The sequence below is a fragment of the Mytilus trossulus genome, chromosome 7, assembly GCF_036588685.1.
Source record: "Mytilus trossulus isolate FHL-02 chromosome 7, PNRI_Mtr1.1.1.hap1, whole genome shotgun sequence".
NCBI classification, from domain to species: Eukaryota; Metazoa; Mollusca; class Bivalvia; order Mytilida; family Mytilidae; genus Mytilus; species Mytilus trossulus.
In genome coordinates this window covers 7,684,742-7,701,597 of record NC_086379.1, presented here as the reverse complement: position 1 = coordinate 7,701,597, position 16,856 = coordinate 7,684,742, and the positions used below count along the sequence as shown (strand labels likewise).

At 32.5% G+C, this 16,856-nt stretch overlaps 1 protein-coding gene across 1 annotated transcript; it reads right to left on the bottom strand.

Annotated features, from left to right (window-relative positions):
- Positions 1-1,310: 1,310 nt before the first annotated feature.
- Positions 1,311-11,487, bottom strand: LOC134724583 (probable cytochrome P450 12a5, mitochondrial). Its single transcript, XM_063587694.1, has 10 exons — positions 11,418-11,487; positions 9,716-9,931; positions 9,106-9,331; positions 8,233-8,411; positions 7,541-7,736; positions 7,035-7,218; positions 5,160-5,326; positions 4,380-4,461; positions 3,017-3,232; positions 1,311-2,248 (listed from the first exon to the last, which is right to left on the bottom strand). The coding sequence occupies exons 2-10, from the start codon at positions 9,927-9,929 to the stop codon at positions 2,126-2,128; spliced, it is 1,587 nt and encodes a 528-aa protein (XP_063443764.1). The 5' UTR covers positions 9,930-9,931; positions 11,418-11,487; the 3' UTR covers positions 1,311-2,125.
- Between the last annotated feature and the right edge of the window lie 5,369 nt (positions 11,488-16,856).

Sequence of the window (16,856 nt, the reverse complement as noted above, 5' to 3'; positions counted from 1 at the left end):
CAGCAGATTAATGGAGGAGGCTGTATATATTAAAATGTATCACCTTTGTAGTCATTGCAAAGTAAAATGCTTAAATAATTAGATCATATGAATGACTTATAATGAGCAGAATAATATAGGAAGATGTGGAATAAATGCAAAAAAGAAAACTCTCCATCTAAGTCATTATTTGTAAAGGTAAACCATCATATGCCAAAGGACGGTCTTCAACACGGAGCATTGTCTCACACCGAACAACAAACTGTAAAGGCTTCCAAACCGATATCCGTTTTACTACTAGTATATATATATATATATATAACAAAGAAAATTGATTAAATTTAGGTTATACAGGAGATAAAAAAAAAACAGCTAAAAAAGCTATAACCGAATATAAATATACTCCCAAAGTAAGCTCTCGTTTGAGAACTGTGTAAAGTTGGTTAGATTCAAACAAGCTACCCTTTGGCAATAAATGTATAGAATGAAGATGTTTTATTAATATGATTAATAAATGTATGTTCTCTCCATTCAAATTGCTACCAAGCATCTTTTAAATACTTCACTAAATTGAAATGAAAATTCAATCACTTTCTATCAAAGAATCTTAATCATCATATTTTGAGATTTTAAAAAAAATATTGCATTAAAATTAAAAAAAAAAGTTTCCTTATTACTTATTCATTTTAAATCATCTAACACCATTTTGTCTATTTGACTTTGAAGTTTCACAATTGGATGACATTATTTTTGATCTTTCAATATACATATGCCTATATACTAAACTATATCTATTTTCCTGTTTAATTATATACTTTTCTAATGCACAAATCAGTCCTAATTTATGTATAATCGCACTTATATGCAATTATTCCATTATTCCTATGCATATTTATTATTATGATTATGCCTTGTATGTATGTTTCTTACTTTATCTACTAGTTAATCACAACCGAAATGATTGACAGACGGACATTTTTACAAAACTTAATGAATAATTAAAATCAAGATAGTTTCGTTATAACGCATAAGTTTGCAGTATTTCGCAAAAAAGTTTTCATTTAGTACTAAATCAGTAAAGTTAAGTCTATTTCGGTAGGTCACGTTTGCAAAAAGAACATGAGACAGTGCTCACGAAATTCGAACATATCGTTTGTCATCTGTGAAGCTAGTTTTCCATAACAATAAAGCAACTCGTGATGGCGTCCGTTTAAATGGCGGAGGTGATTTCAATTTCAGCTTTTAGATTAATAGCTATCGCGAAGCAGAAACATTGTATTACTGGTATGACAAGAGCAAATGCCTTAGAATATCGTAGAAGCTAGGAAATGTAAACTCAATACGTAGGCACTGCTGGAATGTGGCTTTTTATTAATGGAAAGTTCACATTATAGAATTTAAATCATCAATTTTGTCGAAAAGTTTTGTTTTCAGTCGTCTTAACAATAACACTATGTAGGTTAAACATTGCTTCTGATAACTTGATGAAGCCAAATGTGTGCAGGCAATTGAATATCATTGTGTAGGAGTAAAAAAGTAAAATGAAAAAATTCAAAATGGAAATGGAAAGTCCCTAAACAATCAAAGCTCAAACACATCAAACGAATGGAAAACAACAGTCACACTCCTGACTTGGTACAGGCATTTCTTAAGCAGAAAATGATAGATTAAACCTGGTATTATACCAAGCTTAACCTCTGAAATGTATGAAAGTCGACGCATAGAATTCCTTTATATTGAGAACAATATAAGTAATGTATTTATATGTGAGAGATCACGAAGGCATATTTAGTTGTTTATGGTCCAAGGACACAGTTATCTACCTTCAATTTTCTATATCCACGATTGTAGCTCCCATTAATTTCAGTCGGGTTTTCCTTATCTTTTCTTTGTGTTTTTTTTTTATTTTTCATTGTTTGTATTTTGGTGAAAGATAAGACTTCAAATATACTTCCTGAATCATTTACCCTTTTCTAAACAGTAAAAGGAAACATGATTCATACCATATCATGAATATGATCCTAAAATTTAACGTTATTTGAATGTATTGTCACTGGCAGTCTTAAAGTTGGTAACACAGTTTGATTATAATAATAAAAAAACAATACGTCGGAATGGTTAAATTCCGAACATGTACGTAGTACAACTACATTTTCTCCCTTGGTGTAAAAGTCATCTTGACCTTGTCGACAGGTGTTGTAAATAGCTGGACTGTTGTTTTCATTTCTGGTTTGTTCGTTGGAACCGATACTTCAAAATGCTGTATAATCTAGGAGAAAAAACAGAACAGGTGTTTTGAATATTCTAAATAAGTACCAAATCGTGAATATGCACTTCAGGAATGAATGCATAAGAAATGAATATAATAATTGGTAATTTATAAAGTCTTATATAAATAAAACAGGAGTCTGGCGTAATAAATTATAGGCCTGGTACCTTTTATAAATATTAATAGTACTGAGTAGATGCAACTGCTAGTGGACGTTTCGTCCATAAGGTTATCACAAGTCCAATCGTCAGTACTTTGGTGTTCGCATGAATATCAATACGGCCATTTTTATGAATTTAAAAATGATTTGTCCTAACGCTCAGGGTTTTGATTACCATGGCGCTTTGGTCACAACTGTTTGGAAATTTGGTTCCTCAATGCTCTTCAACTTTATACTTCTGCTGCTTCCAATATATTTCTACATCTGCATGAAATAATTGCAAAAAGTTTGTAAAATGTCAATCCATCGTCATCGTCATCATAATCATTATCTCATTTATCATAATCATCAGCATTAGCATCATCATCATCATCAATATCACCATCATCATCAACATCATCATCATCATCAACATCATCATCATCAAAGTAAGTATAAAACAAATGTTAAACTGTCAAATGAAAAACTTTAAACAATGACGTTTAATGTAGAATCATGTTATCGCAGTTATGATAATTCAATAGAAATCAAAATAGCATGATGTATGGCATAGCATAATGTAAAAGAACAGACAGGTAAATATAGGAGACCAAATATGATTAAATTACCTTTGTCAGACAAATAAATATTTCAGTCTCGGCAAATCTTTGACCAATACACGATCTTGGACCAAAACCAAATGGTTTGTGTGCAAAGGGGAATTCCTTGCTCTTTGCTAGTTCATCGGTTGTGTTTCGCAGCCATCTTTCTGGAAGAAACTTGGTTGGTTGTGAGAAAAATCGATCGTCTGCTGACATTGAACTCATATTGATGATTAACAGTGTCTGCAAAATATAACACGGATGTTTACCTTTATAATATTTGTACTTACCAAAATCTATGTTGAGAGTATCTAATTTGGTGAATAAATCATTGATACTATCAAATATAAAAGAAGGGCGAAAGATGACGGTATTCATACTCATGAATCGAAAATCAACTGACAACACCATGACTAAAATGAAAGAGTATACAGGTCACAATATAAAAAAAACAAAGATTAAGCAACACGAAACCCCACTAACAACTTGGGATGATCTCATTTGCTCCGTAAGAGTAAGCAGAGCTTGCTCAACATGTATGTCAGGATGTAAAACTTTATATAAAAAAGGTGTACCTGTTTATCTTCTACGTTAACATCTTTATTTGTATGAACCATTGAATCAGTTTGTTGAATTCAGTCCGCAGTTGTTACTTATGCCATTGTATAAGTTACATGCACGGCACACGGTACATTCCGATTCAATTTCTAAGTGTCTGCAGAAATGTACTAATATGACATCAAACTTTTAATAATTATCTCTTGAAAGTAAATTTTAAATATACAATGAAATGTGTATTCCACATGTACAATGTAGTAGCTTCAATCCCGACAGGGCGACATTTCTTCTATTTGAACTTGCCATAAGCAACACTCTAGTTCTACTTCAGCAGGAAATACTGCTTTCCTGTTTGAAGCAACTTAGTGCGTGCTTTGTTTTTCTTGAGGGGATTTGCTTAATCGTTTCCTTTCTGTACTATGATTGGTTGACTTGTATTGTCATTTCTTTTTTTTTTCTTTTTATTAAAGTCAAGGTTTTGTCTCTTTCCGACAAATGGTTCTGAATTCTCCCCTTTGTATTTCCGCCTTTATATATTTAATCTCTAAGCAATAAGGAGAGGCTATGGAATACGTCATAATAACAGAACTTTTTGAAACAAAAAGATCTGTAATGTTCAATAGGCATATACCTGACGGGTTTGCAACAATAGACATCAAAGGATGCTTGCTACTTTCAAATAAAGGCAACAGTAGTATACCACTGTTCAAAACTCATAAATCCATGGACAAAAAACAAAATCGGGGTAACAAACTAAAACCGAGGGAAACATTTAGTTGAATTTTAGTCTATAAAGTACTTGATGTGGTACTAGTATTATATATTTACTTACGTCCTTAGGAACCCGATATCCTCTAATTACTAAATCAGTTTCTATAACACGTGCTAATCCTGCTGAGGTAGGAAAGATAACCCTGTAGAACAAGATCATATTATCGAAAAAAAATATGTGGAAAAGATGATACATAAAAACGGTACTTCTACATTACATCTGTTTTAATTTCAACACCACTGATAAGTCTAGTGTAGAAGAAATGCGCATATGGTGTGCTAACTTGTGAATATAGTATCTTTGCATTGGTGAGTATTTCCTGACGTTGTCAGTTATAGTTTTAAATTCTTCAATTTGACTTGAAAAAGGACGTTTAACTATGAAACAGCATGCATGGTGTCATTAATCTTTCTTTGATTGGAGTGTATAACAATAATATGAAAATCAAATTAAACAAACCAACAAATATAATTCATGCTACAATGAAAATAAAGCATTGACGGACATAAAATCAAACTTGAAAATGAAAATAGCTACAAGATGTTGTGATTAAATAGGCTTACACGAGCTGGTAAATATAACATACAGTTCCATTAGTTCTACAATTGTAGCTGATGCTGATATATTGTAGCTATCAATAACTGTAGTGATGTACACATACCTAATCAACTTTGTTTTCTTGCAAGTGCAGTCTAAAACTTATTTTATTTCTATAACGTTTAGCTTTTACAACATGAACAGGAAAATATTTCTTAGATGCCATATTAGGTTTACGATTGAAGCTGTACATTCTTCGTAGTTTTTTTATCATTTGCACTCAGATAAATACAGTTAGTATACCTATGAGATTCCTTTAGACAAGCTTTCATGTAAGACATGCTAGCAAGGTGTTCCTTTGTCAATTTTTGGCTATTACCAACAACTTTTTTTATTTCCTCGATCAGATTATTTTGCTTGTCCTTGTTGACAGCTAATTGATATAATAAAAACACCAGTGTATTGGCACTCTGCAATGACAAGAAGTACAATTATCTGCAAATTGTATTATTGACATAGTTGTAAAGTTGAATTTTGGTGGATATGGCTTTTCTTTTTAATTTAATTCTGATAGGTCATATAGCTCATGCTTTCCAGTAATTTCTATTTTAGGTTTCAGCGTTTGTATGAACTACGAGGTAAAATCAATCTAGATAAGCGATTCGGACGCAAACAACTTCTTAAATGTTTATCATCAGAATACTATTCGTACACTGTCAAATTATTCACATTACATTCGTGTTTTTATCGATTCTTGAATGATTTATGTAGAAAAAAATCTTATTAGTTCTATTAAGTTTACATTATAATGCATCGAACAACCATATTCATTATATTTTGCTCCTCAGTTCTTATGTTTACAAGTTTTCAAATATATTGAGACTAATGAAACAATGAGACGTGAATAGGTTTTTTTTTATAAATAATTGAAAAATTATTATCCACTATAAGTTATAAAAAGCTTTAACCATTTTAACTATTTAACCATCTCTCCTTCTTGTTGGTGAAATAATATTTTCACGTCAAAAATGATTATGTTGGCAGGCAAATAGTAATGGAATGTATCAATCTTTTTTTATAAATTAGTAATGATTGATCTATTGCAGTAAGTTTATTGTTCAATAGCAAATATATAATGCGGGTTCAGCACAATCGTGTTAATGTTAACCTATCTGAGACAAACAAGATATATACTAGCCTAGTAAACGAGCAATAGGCTGCAATCATTTATGTGACTTTAACGTCAGAATTTATTAAGACAACATGCGATATCTACAATTGTAAGAGCCATTGTATCACGATTTATATCATAAGATTGCCGCGAGTATACGACAGTACTGTCGCCACACATTATTCTGAGGAATCCTGGGTTAAATAAAGGCAACAGTAGTATACCGCTGTTCAAAACTCATAAATTCATGGACAAAAAACAAAATCGGGGTAACAAACTAATACTGAGGGAAATGCATCAAATATAAGAGGAGAACAACGACACAACATTAAAATGTAACACACACAGAAACGGACTAAGCATTAGACAAAATCCTATGAGAATAACAAATAAAACAAATATAACAAATATAACATCAACAAAACCAAAAACATAAATATGAATAAAGATAAAGATAAGCTAAATAGTTTGTGAATTCAATAAATGTTGGAATCACTCAAATACTACTAGTGTTACATTATACTAGTAATTATATCCAATTAGTATGTGTAATAAAATTAACGGTACCAATTTTCTTGCACCAGATGCCCATTTCGACAATACATGTCTCTTCGGTGATGCTCGTGGGCAAAATATGTAAAATCCAAAGCTTATATAAAAGATGAAGAGCTATAATCCAAAAGGTCCAAAAAGTATAGCCAAATCCGTAAAAGGAATCAGAGCTTTGCATAAGGGAGATATATTTCTTAATTTATAATAATTTCTATCATTTTTTAACAGCAAATTTTAATAACACAAAAAATCCGTATGTTTATGCCAGTACCGAACTACTGGCTTCTGGGCTGGTGATACCCTCGGAGACTAATAGTCCACCAGTGGAGGCATCTACCCATTGGTAGTAATAAAATTAACGGTACCAATTTTCTTATATACATGTTATATAGAAGGAGAATTCGAATTTTCACGTAACAGTTCAATACCGTGAATCGTGTCCTGGCCGAACTTACCGAGTCAATACCAGCACCAAATAAGTCCATCACAATACTGTTAACTTGATCATCGGTTACTCTGCTATCAGAAAGTAAAGAGTACATAAAGTTTGGTTCTTTTTCAAGATATTCCTCAAGTCTACCTTCGTGTTGTAATTTTGTCAGGAAATCATGTTGTAATGCTAGCTCCGCATTAACTATTCTGTAAAACAATGTTTGTATTTAAATCGATGACATAATCTTTAAATCTGAGTTTTTAATGAGTATTTTGTACTTTTAATTTACATGATTCGAGTTTCACTTAATAGTCTAGAAGACGCAACGAGCGTCTAGCGTACAATTGTCAAATAAGTGTTCCATGGCTTTGTAATCAATTTGGCCTTTCAACTGTTGCGGTTTGAGTATCACAAATAATGATGATTCTAATTAACCGAAACATGCTTTTAGAGTAATACGCCTGACATCTTTTATAAGTTTTGATGAGAATGTTTTAATAAAAAAAAAACAATATACAAAACACTTACTCGCCAAATTTCAGCATATTTTCCTCGAACCGTTTATAAAATGGTGTTCTAAAATAACAATAAGATTTAAACGGCATAAAGAAAGATTCTTGGAACATATCAAGAACATTTCTAATAACTGATGCCAAAACTGCAGACTTGTCCTTTTCAGAATCTAGGCAGCCAAGTCTTTTATTAAGAGCCAACATACCTACACCTGAAAAATATCAATAAGTAGTGTTACTCAAAGGCATGCTTGTTATAGAATAGAGAATGGAAACGAAGAATGTGCAAATGTGAAAACAACCCAATCAAATAGCCAAACACTTAATATTAAATAACGTTTCCATTCTCTATTCTATAATACCCTTACGTTCGGCACTGCACAGAACATAAATTGTAATGCTCTAGATTTTCTTGAATGTCTAACAGATGCTCAACTTTTTATCCAGATTGCATTCAGTAACTAGCAAAAAACAAGTAGATCATGATCGTTACAAATAATAAAATATTAAAGGTAAATGTTGAGTATGAAAATAAAAATAAAATCTCCTTTATCTTTCATATATATAGGTGTTAACACAATATAAATACAAAATTATTCCTAAATTATTTATATATGACAACCATTGACCAAATAAATTACACTTGAAACTCTAAACAAACATGAAAAACTTAATCAATCAACACAATTCTATGTCTATTCTACTTACTTTCAGTTGTGTAGTTAAGAAGTTCCAAAAGAAGATCATCAACTTTAGTTTTCTTTTGTAAAACATCTATAAAATCGTCAGTTACCGATTCGATTAAGGGGACATAACTAGCCACAACGGCTGGACGTAACATTTTCTCCTGTGCTGGTTTTCTTCGTTCAGCCCATTCTTGTCCATTTCTGTGAAATTATAAGGAACAAATCAATTTTAGCAATTCATTAATGATTGCTAAACGTCAGGTGGTAAGTAAATAATGTATACATATGTTAGGGGCCAGCTGAAGGGAATTCTCGCTACATTGAAGACCCATTGGTGGCCTTCGGTTGTTGTCTGCTCTGTGGTCGGGTTGTTATCGCTTTGGCACATTCACCATTTCCTTTCTCAATTTTATATGCAGGACATCATTTACCATCAGTAAGGTCAATTTGGTTCTCTGATTTGAGCAGGAGGAGTTGGGAAATTGATATGCTTGATATGCTGACCTGGGTAAAAACGGAAAATAAACTTGTCTAAAAGGATACACATGAATACTCTGCAACACAAAATATCATCATCATCATCATCAATAGCAACAACTTGATGTATATTTATTAACATACTTTCTTACGTCGCATTTCATGGGTACTTTCTCACATTTCATTAGTCAATACGTGACATATATCTGATAGCGATTTGCTGCCCAGTTTTTTGTTTCAGGTTCAATTTTCATTTTTGATCGTCACTTAATATCTGATGGTGTTTTGGAAGTTTGTAAGTGCCAGATCTTCTGTTTTGATTTAAGCTACAGATATTGATTCGATACTTCAACCATTAAGGGGTTGTCTATGAATGCCAAAAAAAAACAATATTTTACATATATGACGTCATACTAACAGCATAACCATTCCTTTTGTTGTTTTAGTTCTCTTATGAAAGATGTTACTTATATCAAAACCAATCTTCTCATGCTGCTCGTAGTGTGCTTGAAGGACTGCTTTAGCATAGTCTGGGTGACTTAGGACTACCATCTTGTTTGGTCCAAATTGTATCTTGTATATATCCCCGTATTTTTGTTTTAAGTTGTCCAGTACGATATTGATATCACCTGGTTGATATTTACCTACAAAATATAATAACTATTTTCTTATAAAACGAATAATTTAATTGTTTTATTAGTTCGGTTTCCTAAGATATAATATTCCCTGTTAAGAACAATGATGATGGTTTATAAAAAAGAAGATGTGGTATGATTGCCAATGAGACAACTATCCACAAAAGACCAAAATGACACAGACATTAACAACTATAGGTAACCGACGGCCTTAAACAATGAGTTTGGTGGATATATATTATATTAAATAAAAGGAATACTAATGTTCTGACACCTACTATCATGCATAGTAAAAGCTCTTTCGTTACCTTGCTTGACCATATGATGATTATCATATCTCTGTAGATTTAAACTACCATGTGCAAAGATACTAGACTCCATCAGTATACTTACCAAATGGTTTAAAATGTAATGCCGCGCCAAAGTAAGGTATGTTATAAAGTCCTCGAGGTCCAGGGACTTGATTATATGGTTTTACATCCGATGAAAGCGGTGGTTCGTTTCTGGCATCTGCAATAGTTGTGGAAGTACGACATGAATAGCTCTGTACTTTGAAAACTGTTATGTACTTTGAACTTGGATGAAGAATTCTGCGCACATTCATCATATCTGGAATTATATTTAATAGCTGATTATTATAGAGAAAATTCATGATATAATAAAAGACAAAGATGCTTTCTGTTAGCAAGTCCTTAACCATGTGCATGATGTGTTAAAAAACGTTTATATCTCTGTGTTAGGAAAATTGCCGGCATTTAGAAAACACATTACCTTCTCTACACCAGAGACAAGTAAAGTATAGTTTTTATAATAAAACGTTGAACATCTTAATTTGAAGTCACTATTCTCATCAGTTCCGCAATGGTTTTTTCTTGTTAGTTTTTGCATTGCAAAATACTTTTCCGACACGCGAACTAAGATCGAATAGTTCCATGGTCCATATTCCGTATAAAACGTAATCAAACTAAGAATGCAAAATCGCATGATAGAAAGTGGTTGTGCTAGTAGAAAAGCATTATGAAAAGACGGTGTATGGGTGGTTTTCCTCCATGAGCCCCGCCTGTGAATTAAAAGTCAGTGAAAGACTTTTACTGTACTATGCCATGTAAGTGGTGAATACATTCAAATGAAAGCAGAATAGTTAGTAGAGACAGTTGGTGAAGTACAGAGATGATCCAATTGAACTAATTATAGATACTTGACGTTGCACATGGCCAACCTTTATCAACAACACCTCTACAAGTAGTAGGTTAGTTACGTTCACTTGTAACTTCGTATTGGTCCCCGTGTCGATCCCCGGTAGCACATTTGTTACTATTGAAGAACACTCACGCTCTGCTTTAAATATTCTTTGAATATTTTTTTGTTAATCCAGAATGGGATTGCAGTACGATACTGGTTATACATAAATGGAGATGATGACCCCGCCTGTATATATAACTTATAAAGGGTCACGAAACCGCAAAAGTAATTATACGACACCCAAATTATAATTAAATATGTATGATGTGGTAATGTCGGTAATTAGCATTGTGTATAAGTGGCATTAAATTTTGTTTAGGCAAACTAAAGTTACAGAACAGAAACCAATATAAGAATGTACGGACGTTAGTGTGTGCGGACGGACGGACGTACAGACAGACAGACAGACGGACGGGCAAGGGTATAACACTAAATGCCCCTTCCTGTGACGGAATCGGCACACAAAGATTGGTAATAAAAGAGCGGCTGGACAAGTGATCAAGTATAGTTTAGCAGGCTGGACAAGTGATCAAGTATAGTTTAGCAGGCTGGACAAGTGATCAAGTATAGTTTAGCAGGCTGGACAAGTGATCAAGTATAGTTTAGCAAAATACAGAAAGTACAGAGTAATAGTGAAAGATTTACCTCAAATAAAACAGTAGTTATTTATAGAAATTATCTATGTTTATTCAGTCAATATAAATGAAGTACGTTGATCTTTATTATGTTTAATTCTAACCTATTTGTATTTAATATAATAAACACACTATTGATAGCTATTATACATGTCTAATTTTCAGTGCATGACAGCATGACCAATATACTCTAAATATCAATTTATAAAAATACTTACTTCATATAAGAATTGCTATCATAAAAAATTGTTTACTTCAATGTTTTTAGTTCCGGTTCACCTACATTTGTTTACCTTTTTTAGCGGGAGTTTATGAATTAAGTTTATTTTCTACCTCATTTCATTCGTACTAAAATAAATGTTTTCTGATCTAACTAAAATAAACAGCAAACAAGAAATAAGGTTGTGCGTTCGTTACAAAGATCGAATACATTTTCCATGTTTTATATAATCAACGAGTCAAACAAAAAACGATAAATATCAAACATATGTATCAATGTCACCATGTTATATAATTACATAAGCACCAAATGTACAAAGCTACATGTATTTCTAGGGAGGGAAAGCTAACGCAAACTGGGAATATATAATAACATGTCCTTTCTAACCTTGAAACAAACGTCGCATTAATCAAACGGACTCACAAACATTCATTATATACCCTCAACCGAAACCGTCCGGGCAAATACTTAACCTGGGAAAATACACAACGGAGCCCTGTTGGTCTCACACAGATTATAAAGTGCCTTTTAAAGTCCTGCGCTGAAGTTGTGTAAAGTCTAGCGCTGGAGATGTGAAGGTTAGCGCTAGAGATGTAAAGTCTAGCGCTGGAGATGTAAAGTCCTACGCTGAAGATGTAAAGTCTAGCGCTGGAGATGTAAAGTCCAGCGCTGGAGATCTAAAGTCTAGCGCTGGAGATGTAAAGTCAAACGTTGAAGATGTAAAGTCTAGCGCTGGAGATGTAAAGTCAAGCGCTGGACTTTACATCTCCAGCGCTAGACTTTACATCTCTAGCGCTAGACTTTACATCTCCAGCGCTAGACTTTACACATCTTCAGCGTAGGACTTTAAAAGACACTTTGTGTGAGACCAACAGGGCTCCGTAGAAAACCCCCTAAATGATATAACGGAACGCAAAGAAATAGATTAACAAAATACGGAAACTAAAATATGTTTTTTCTTGTTAGGTTTTTTTTTAATTTATTCTGACCTCACAAAACGGAAAACAAATTTAGTCTGTCCGTAATCTGTTTTAAAATGAAGAAAGATATTTGAATTTTAAAACTTTACTGTGAAGTTGGTTAACAAATGTTAAACATAATTTCAAATTTGAAAACGATGCATCCAAATAATACAATTGACATATGAAAAAGCTAAGAAATAGAAATAAATTTGAATTTAATTGTTGCACCACAATACAACGTCTGATTTTTACTTATCGTATCAATAATTCTTAAAGTCTCAGATAACATCAAGCAGAGACTCGATGTTCAGGCTGTGATTATATTCTTTTTGATCTGTTTTTCCTAGACGTACTCTGCTTCCACTTCGGAAAAGATTTATTTATATATATATATAAAGTACCTAGAAAAACAACCTAACGATGTTAGAGTAGATCTGATCCGTGACTTCCTCCCCGAGCGGGGCTGGAACCTGTACTTGTTTCCAACTTCTACGACAACACCGCCTAGCATTGTGCACATACCTTATTATCCCCTCTCCTAACTCTAGCTTATAAAAAATAAGCCTTCGTTTCGGGAGGTGTTACCTTCTTGTAAGAATGAAACAAGGATCTCTGATACAATACACCAAGATTATAAATGAAGATGTGATGTGAATGCCAATTAGACAACTCTTCACTAGATACTAAATGACACAGAATGGTTGTTCATAAGTGTTTCCTTGTTTCTTGTTTTTTTAATAGATAAGACCGTTGGTTTTCCTGTTTGAATTGTTATACATTAGTCATTATGTGGTCCTTTATAGCTTGCTGTTCGGTGTGAGCCAATTTTCTTGGTAAAAGGAGTGTGTTGGCCTGAAATTGTTTCCTGTTTACACACTGTAACTTGGATAGAGAGTTTTCCCATCGGCTATGATGGTCACAAAAATCACAATTTCAGTTTACGTCATTGTGAATATGTATTATGATGAGTGTCCTCTTCGAGGTCCGCGTACAGACATACTGATAATAATTTGGAATGTTTGATATATTTGTATGCCCCACCTGCGATAGGAGAGGGACATTATGTTTTCTGATCTGAGCGTCCGTCCGTTCGTCCCTCTGTCCCGCTTCAGGTTAAATGTTTTGGTCAAGGTAGTTTTTGATGAAGCTGAAGTCCAATCAGCTTGAAAATTAGTACACTTGTTGCTTATGATATAATCTTTCTAATTTTAAAGCCAAATTAGATTTTTTACCCACTTTCACGGTCCATTGAACATGGAAAATGATAGTGCGAGTGGGGCATCCGTTTTCTTTGGACACATTCTTGTTTAGTAATGTTTTACATGTATTTCAATATGCCTGTACTGTTTCTATGCAACAAAAATGCTGCTTATTGATATCTTGACTGCATGTGGTGCATGTGTTTTTTAAATGTTGACAATATGTTAAGATATTTTATATTCGGTAAAATCTCTCAAGAGCTTATGAGTGTATTGTTATATGTGAACCGAATCAAAATAAAAGTTCCGATTTCGTATTACATTTTTAGTGCAAATGACAAAAGAATTATACAAATTTTGTTCCAGATTAGATAAATCATATATACAGACGGAAATTAATATGTTTAATTTTTTTCATTTCCTTAGCTGTGTCTGGCACTTATACATTAATATATTACTCCCAGGTCAAATCGAAAATTTACAATATTCCATGACAATCTTAATAGATTTTCTGTCTGTTTTGGGTTTTTTTAATTAAATGTTTAAAAAGACTTTAACAATATAAAACATAAAGTCATGCTTTATTCGTACGCGTTTATACATGTATGTACAACAAATCGACAGTATGGTTAAAAAGGGCAATATAATCTGATTACCTTTTCATTCGGAGAATTGTATGTCTTGATCAAGATGATTTTTAATTTTAGTTTCTTTAGTATATTTCGGAGTTTAGTATGACGTCCATTATCACTGAAAAAGTACTGTATATACTTTTGTTTAGGGGCCCGATGAAGTACGCATCTTTATTCGCTATATTGAAGACCCATGAAGGACCTTCGGCTGTTTTCTGTTCTTTGGTCTTAGTAACTTGTTGTCTCTTTGACAAATCCCCCCATTTACTTTTTCAATTTTATTATTGTATGTTGGTGGCATTTTGTTCTTTTTTTTCAGATTGTGTAATATTTGCATTTAACCCCCCTCCCATCATATTTACTTCATATGTATGTGTTGGTACAATGTACGTAATTCAAAAGTTATATCAAAGACAAATCACGCGAATGGCTGGATGTTGCATTTCACCGAATGATCAATGGTTATATACAAGGAATCATTTATAATTCATGACATTACAGGCTTTCTTTTCATTTCATTTCTTTTCCGGTGTTGAATTTTAATTTTGATAAAGTCTGTTCGGAAGATGTTTATTCCGAATGACATTTTAGAACTGGAAGCTACGTCTATATTTAAACTTTACATGTCTGGTAACTTCAATTAGATAGATTTCAACCAATTAGGTATATGTCAATGTCTAATTAAAAATGGATGATTTATCGCCAAATTGTAAAAATTTTAAGGCCTTGTTGAGATGTTCAAGCCGTGATAATGGTTAGTTGAGACATTCTTAATGAGAAGGCATTAGATTTGTCAAATTTGAAAAATAATCGGTCTATAATCTGTTATGTCCTTTCTTTGCAAAGTTTTACATTGCATAAAACAAGTCAGCTGTACTAAAGTGCTCGTCCTTGAAATTGCAAAAATAATTTAAACCATAAATCACTAGTATATATAAGTGTCTATAGCTAGTGGGGAAGTCATCAGTTCTACGTGACTGTATTTAAATAAAATCAGTATTCTAGATGAAGTTTGTCCATTTGTTTTCACAGGCACTTATCTTATAAAACATATTTCCTAGGTATATAGAAAAACTAATACGGAGACAGCTGGGGCCTGTTTATCGAAAATATCCTAAGTTCCGTCCTAAGAATTTCTTAGGACAGGTTTTAGGATAAAGTTAGGACCGACTTAGGACACGTCTAAGCATGCACATCGAAGCTATCTTAGGAATATCTTAGCTAGGACGTTCTTACCGATGTCCTAAGTATTGGCGGAAAAGAAATACAAATGAAAAATGAAAAAAAAAGATATGATATCATATTTAATCAATATTTTGTGTTTGTTTAAATATGGTTAATTAGAAACTTATTATTAGTTTTAAATTAAAGGTAATAAATATTTTTGTATATTAATTGTACATTTAAACTGTATAATAGGAAACATAAGACATAAATAATATTGAACTACATATTATATAAAAATTTAACAAACTAAATGTAATCTAGATATAGTCGGTAAAAATCATTCCATGTTTTTGAGTGAGTTCAATTCGAAGTGTCACGGATTTATTCTTTCGAAGGCAAATCTCGTGCATTTTTCATATAAATACGGAGAATTTCAACTATATTACTACTGCTTAAAAAAAGTGTGAAAATGAATAAAATACGAAATTCGAATATATCCTAAAGTTAGGACCATCCTAAGACCATCTTAAGACACCTAATTTGATATCCTAAGAATAGGACAATTCCTAGGATTTTCCTAACTTGTGACATGTTTGATAAACCCACTTAGGACTAAGATGTATCATAAGTTGGTCTTAGGACATGTCCTAATCCTAAGAGAGTTTCGATAAACAGGCCCCAGGAGCCTTAAATTTTGATTGATTTCTATACATTATATTTTAGAACCCCATTATTCTCTTTTCTTTAAAATTTATATTTAATAAATAATTCATGGGGGCTTGAATATATCGTGATTTTACCACGGGTTGGCCCTTTATGACCAATATTTTACCCTGAGCGTTAGCGAGAGTCCATGATTCAAACGGATGTGCAGATACCAAAAAAATACGAAATAAATCTGTGTTATTCATGAAAGAATTTTCTTTATAAATGTTTACTTACACGTTTTTTGGGGGCTGTATTCAGGTTTTAGTTTACAACATTGGCTTCTATTTTCGCATATTCAAGGCTAGACACAGCATCATTTTATAAATATCGATATAAAACTTTTACTCTTGATTTGTATGTAACCTCTACAGTAAATATAGTGTGTTCAACTAGTAGAAATACCAATCTATCATAATTATATAATCCACTGCAGACTTCCGGATTCTGAAATGACTTTTTTTAGATGTTTATTTGTGAAAAGACAAATGTTAAAAGATCTATTAAAAACTTCATCATCATTCTAATGAACAAATCACAGAGTTCAACATCAAGTCAATACTCGTTACTACCTATCATAAGACACAAAATACAGCACTGACACATTTGGAACACGGAACAATATGTTCTCAAATGTTTTAATTAAAAAGGTTACATACCTCCCTCAGAATTAAGAGATAACTTTATTTTATTTAATTAACACTTAGCACATGCTACAAAATGTTACCAAAATGAAACGTAAAAGTCTTAGAACCATATGTATGTACCCTAA

What these genes read in the sequence shown, in the direction of transcription:
- LOC134724583 (XM_063587694.1), bottom strand. Translation starts at nt 9,929, where the DNA reads ATGATGAATGTGCGCAGAATTCTTCATCCAAGTTCAAAGTACATAACA. An exon ending in TGTCTAAAGGAATCTCATAG is followed by an intron (nt 4,462 to 5,159) that starts GTATACTAACTG and finishes CTTGTTCTACAG; the next exon opens with GGTTATCTTTCCTACCTCAG. An exon ending in TATTTATTTGTCTGACAAAG is followed by an intron (nt 2,249 to 3,016) that starts GTAATTTAATCA and finishes TTTTTCTCCTAG; the next exon opens with ATTATACAGCATTTTGAAGT.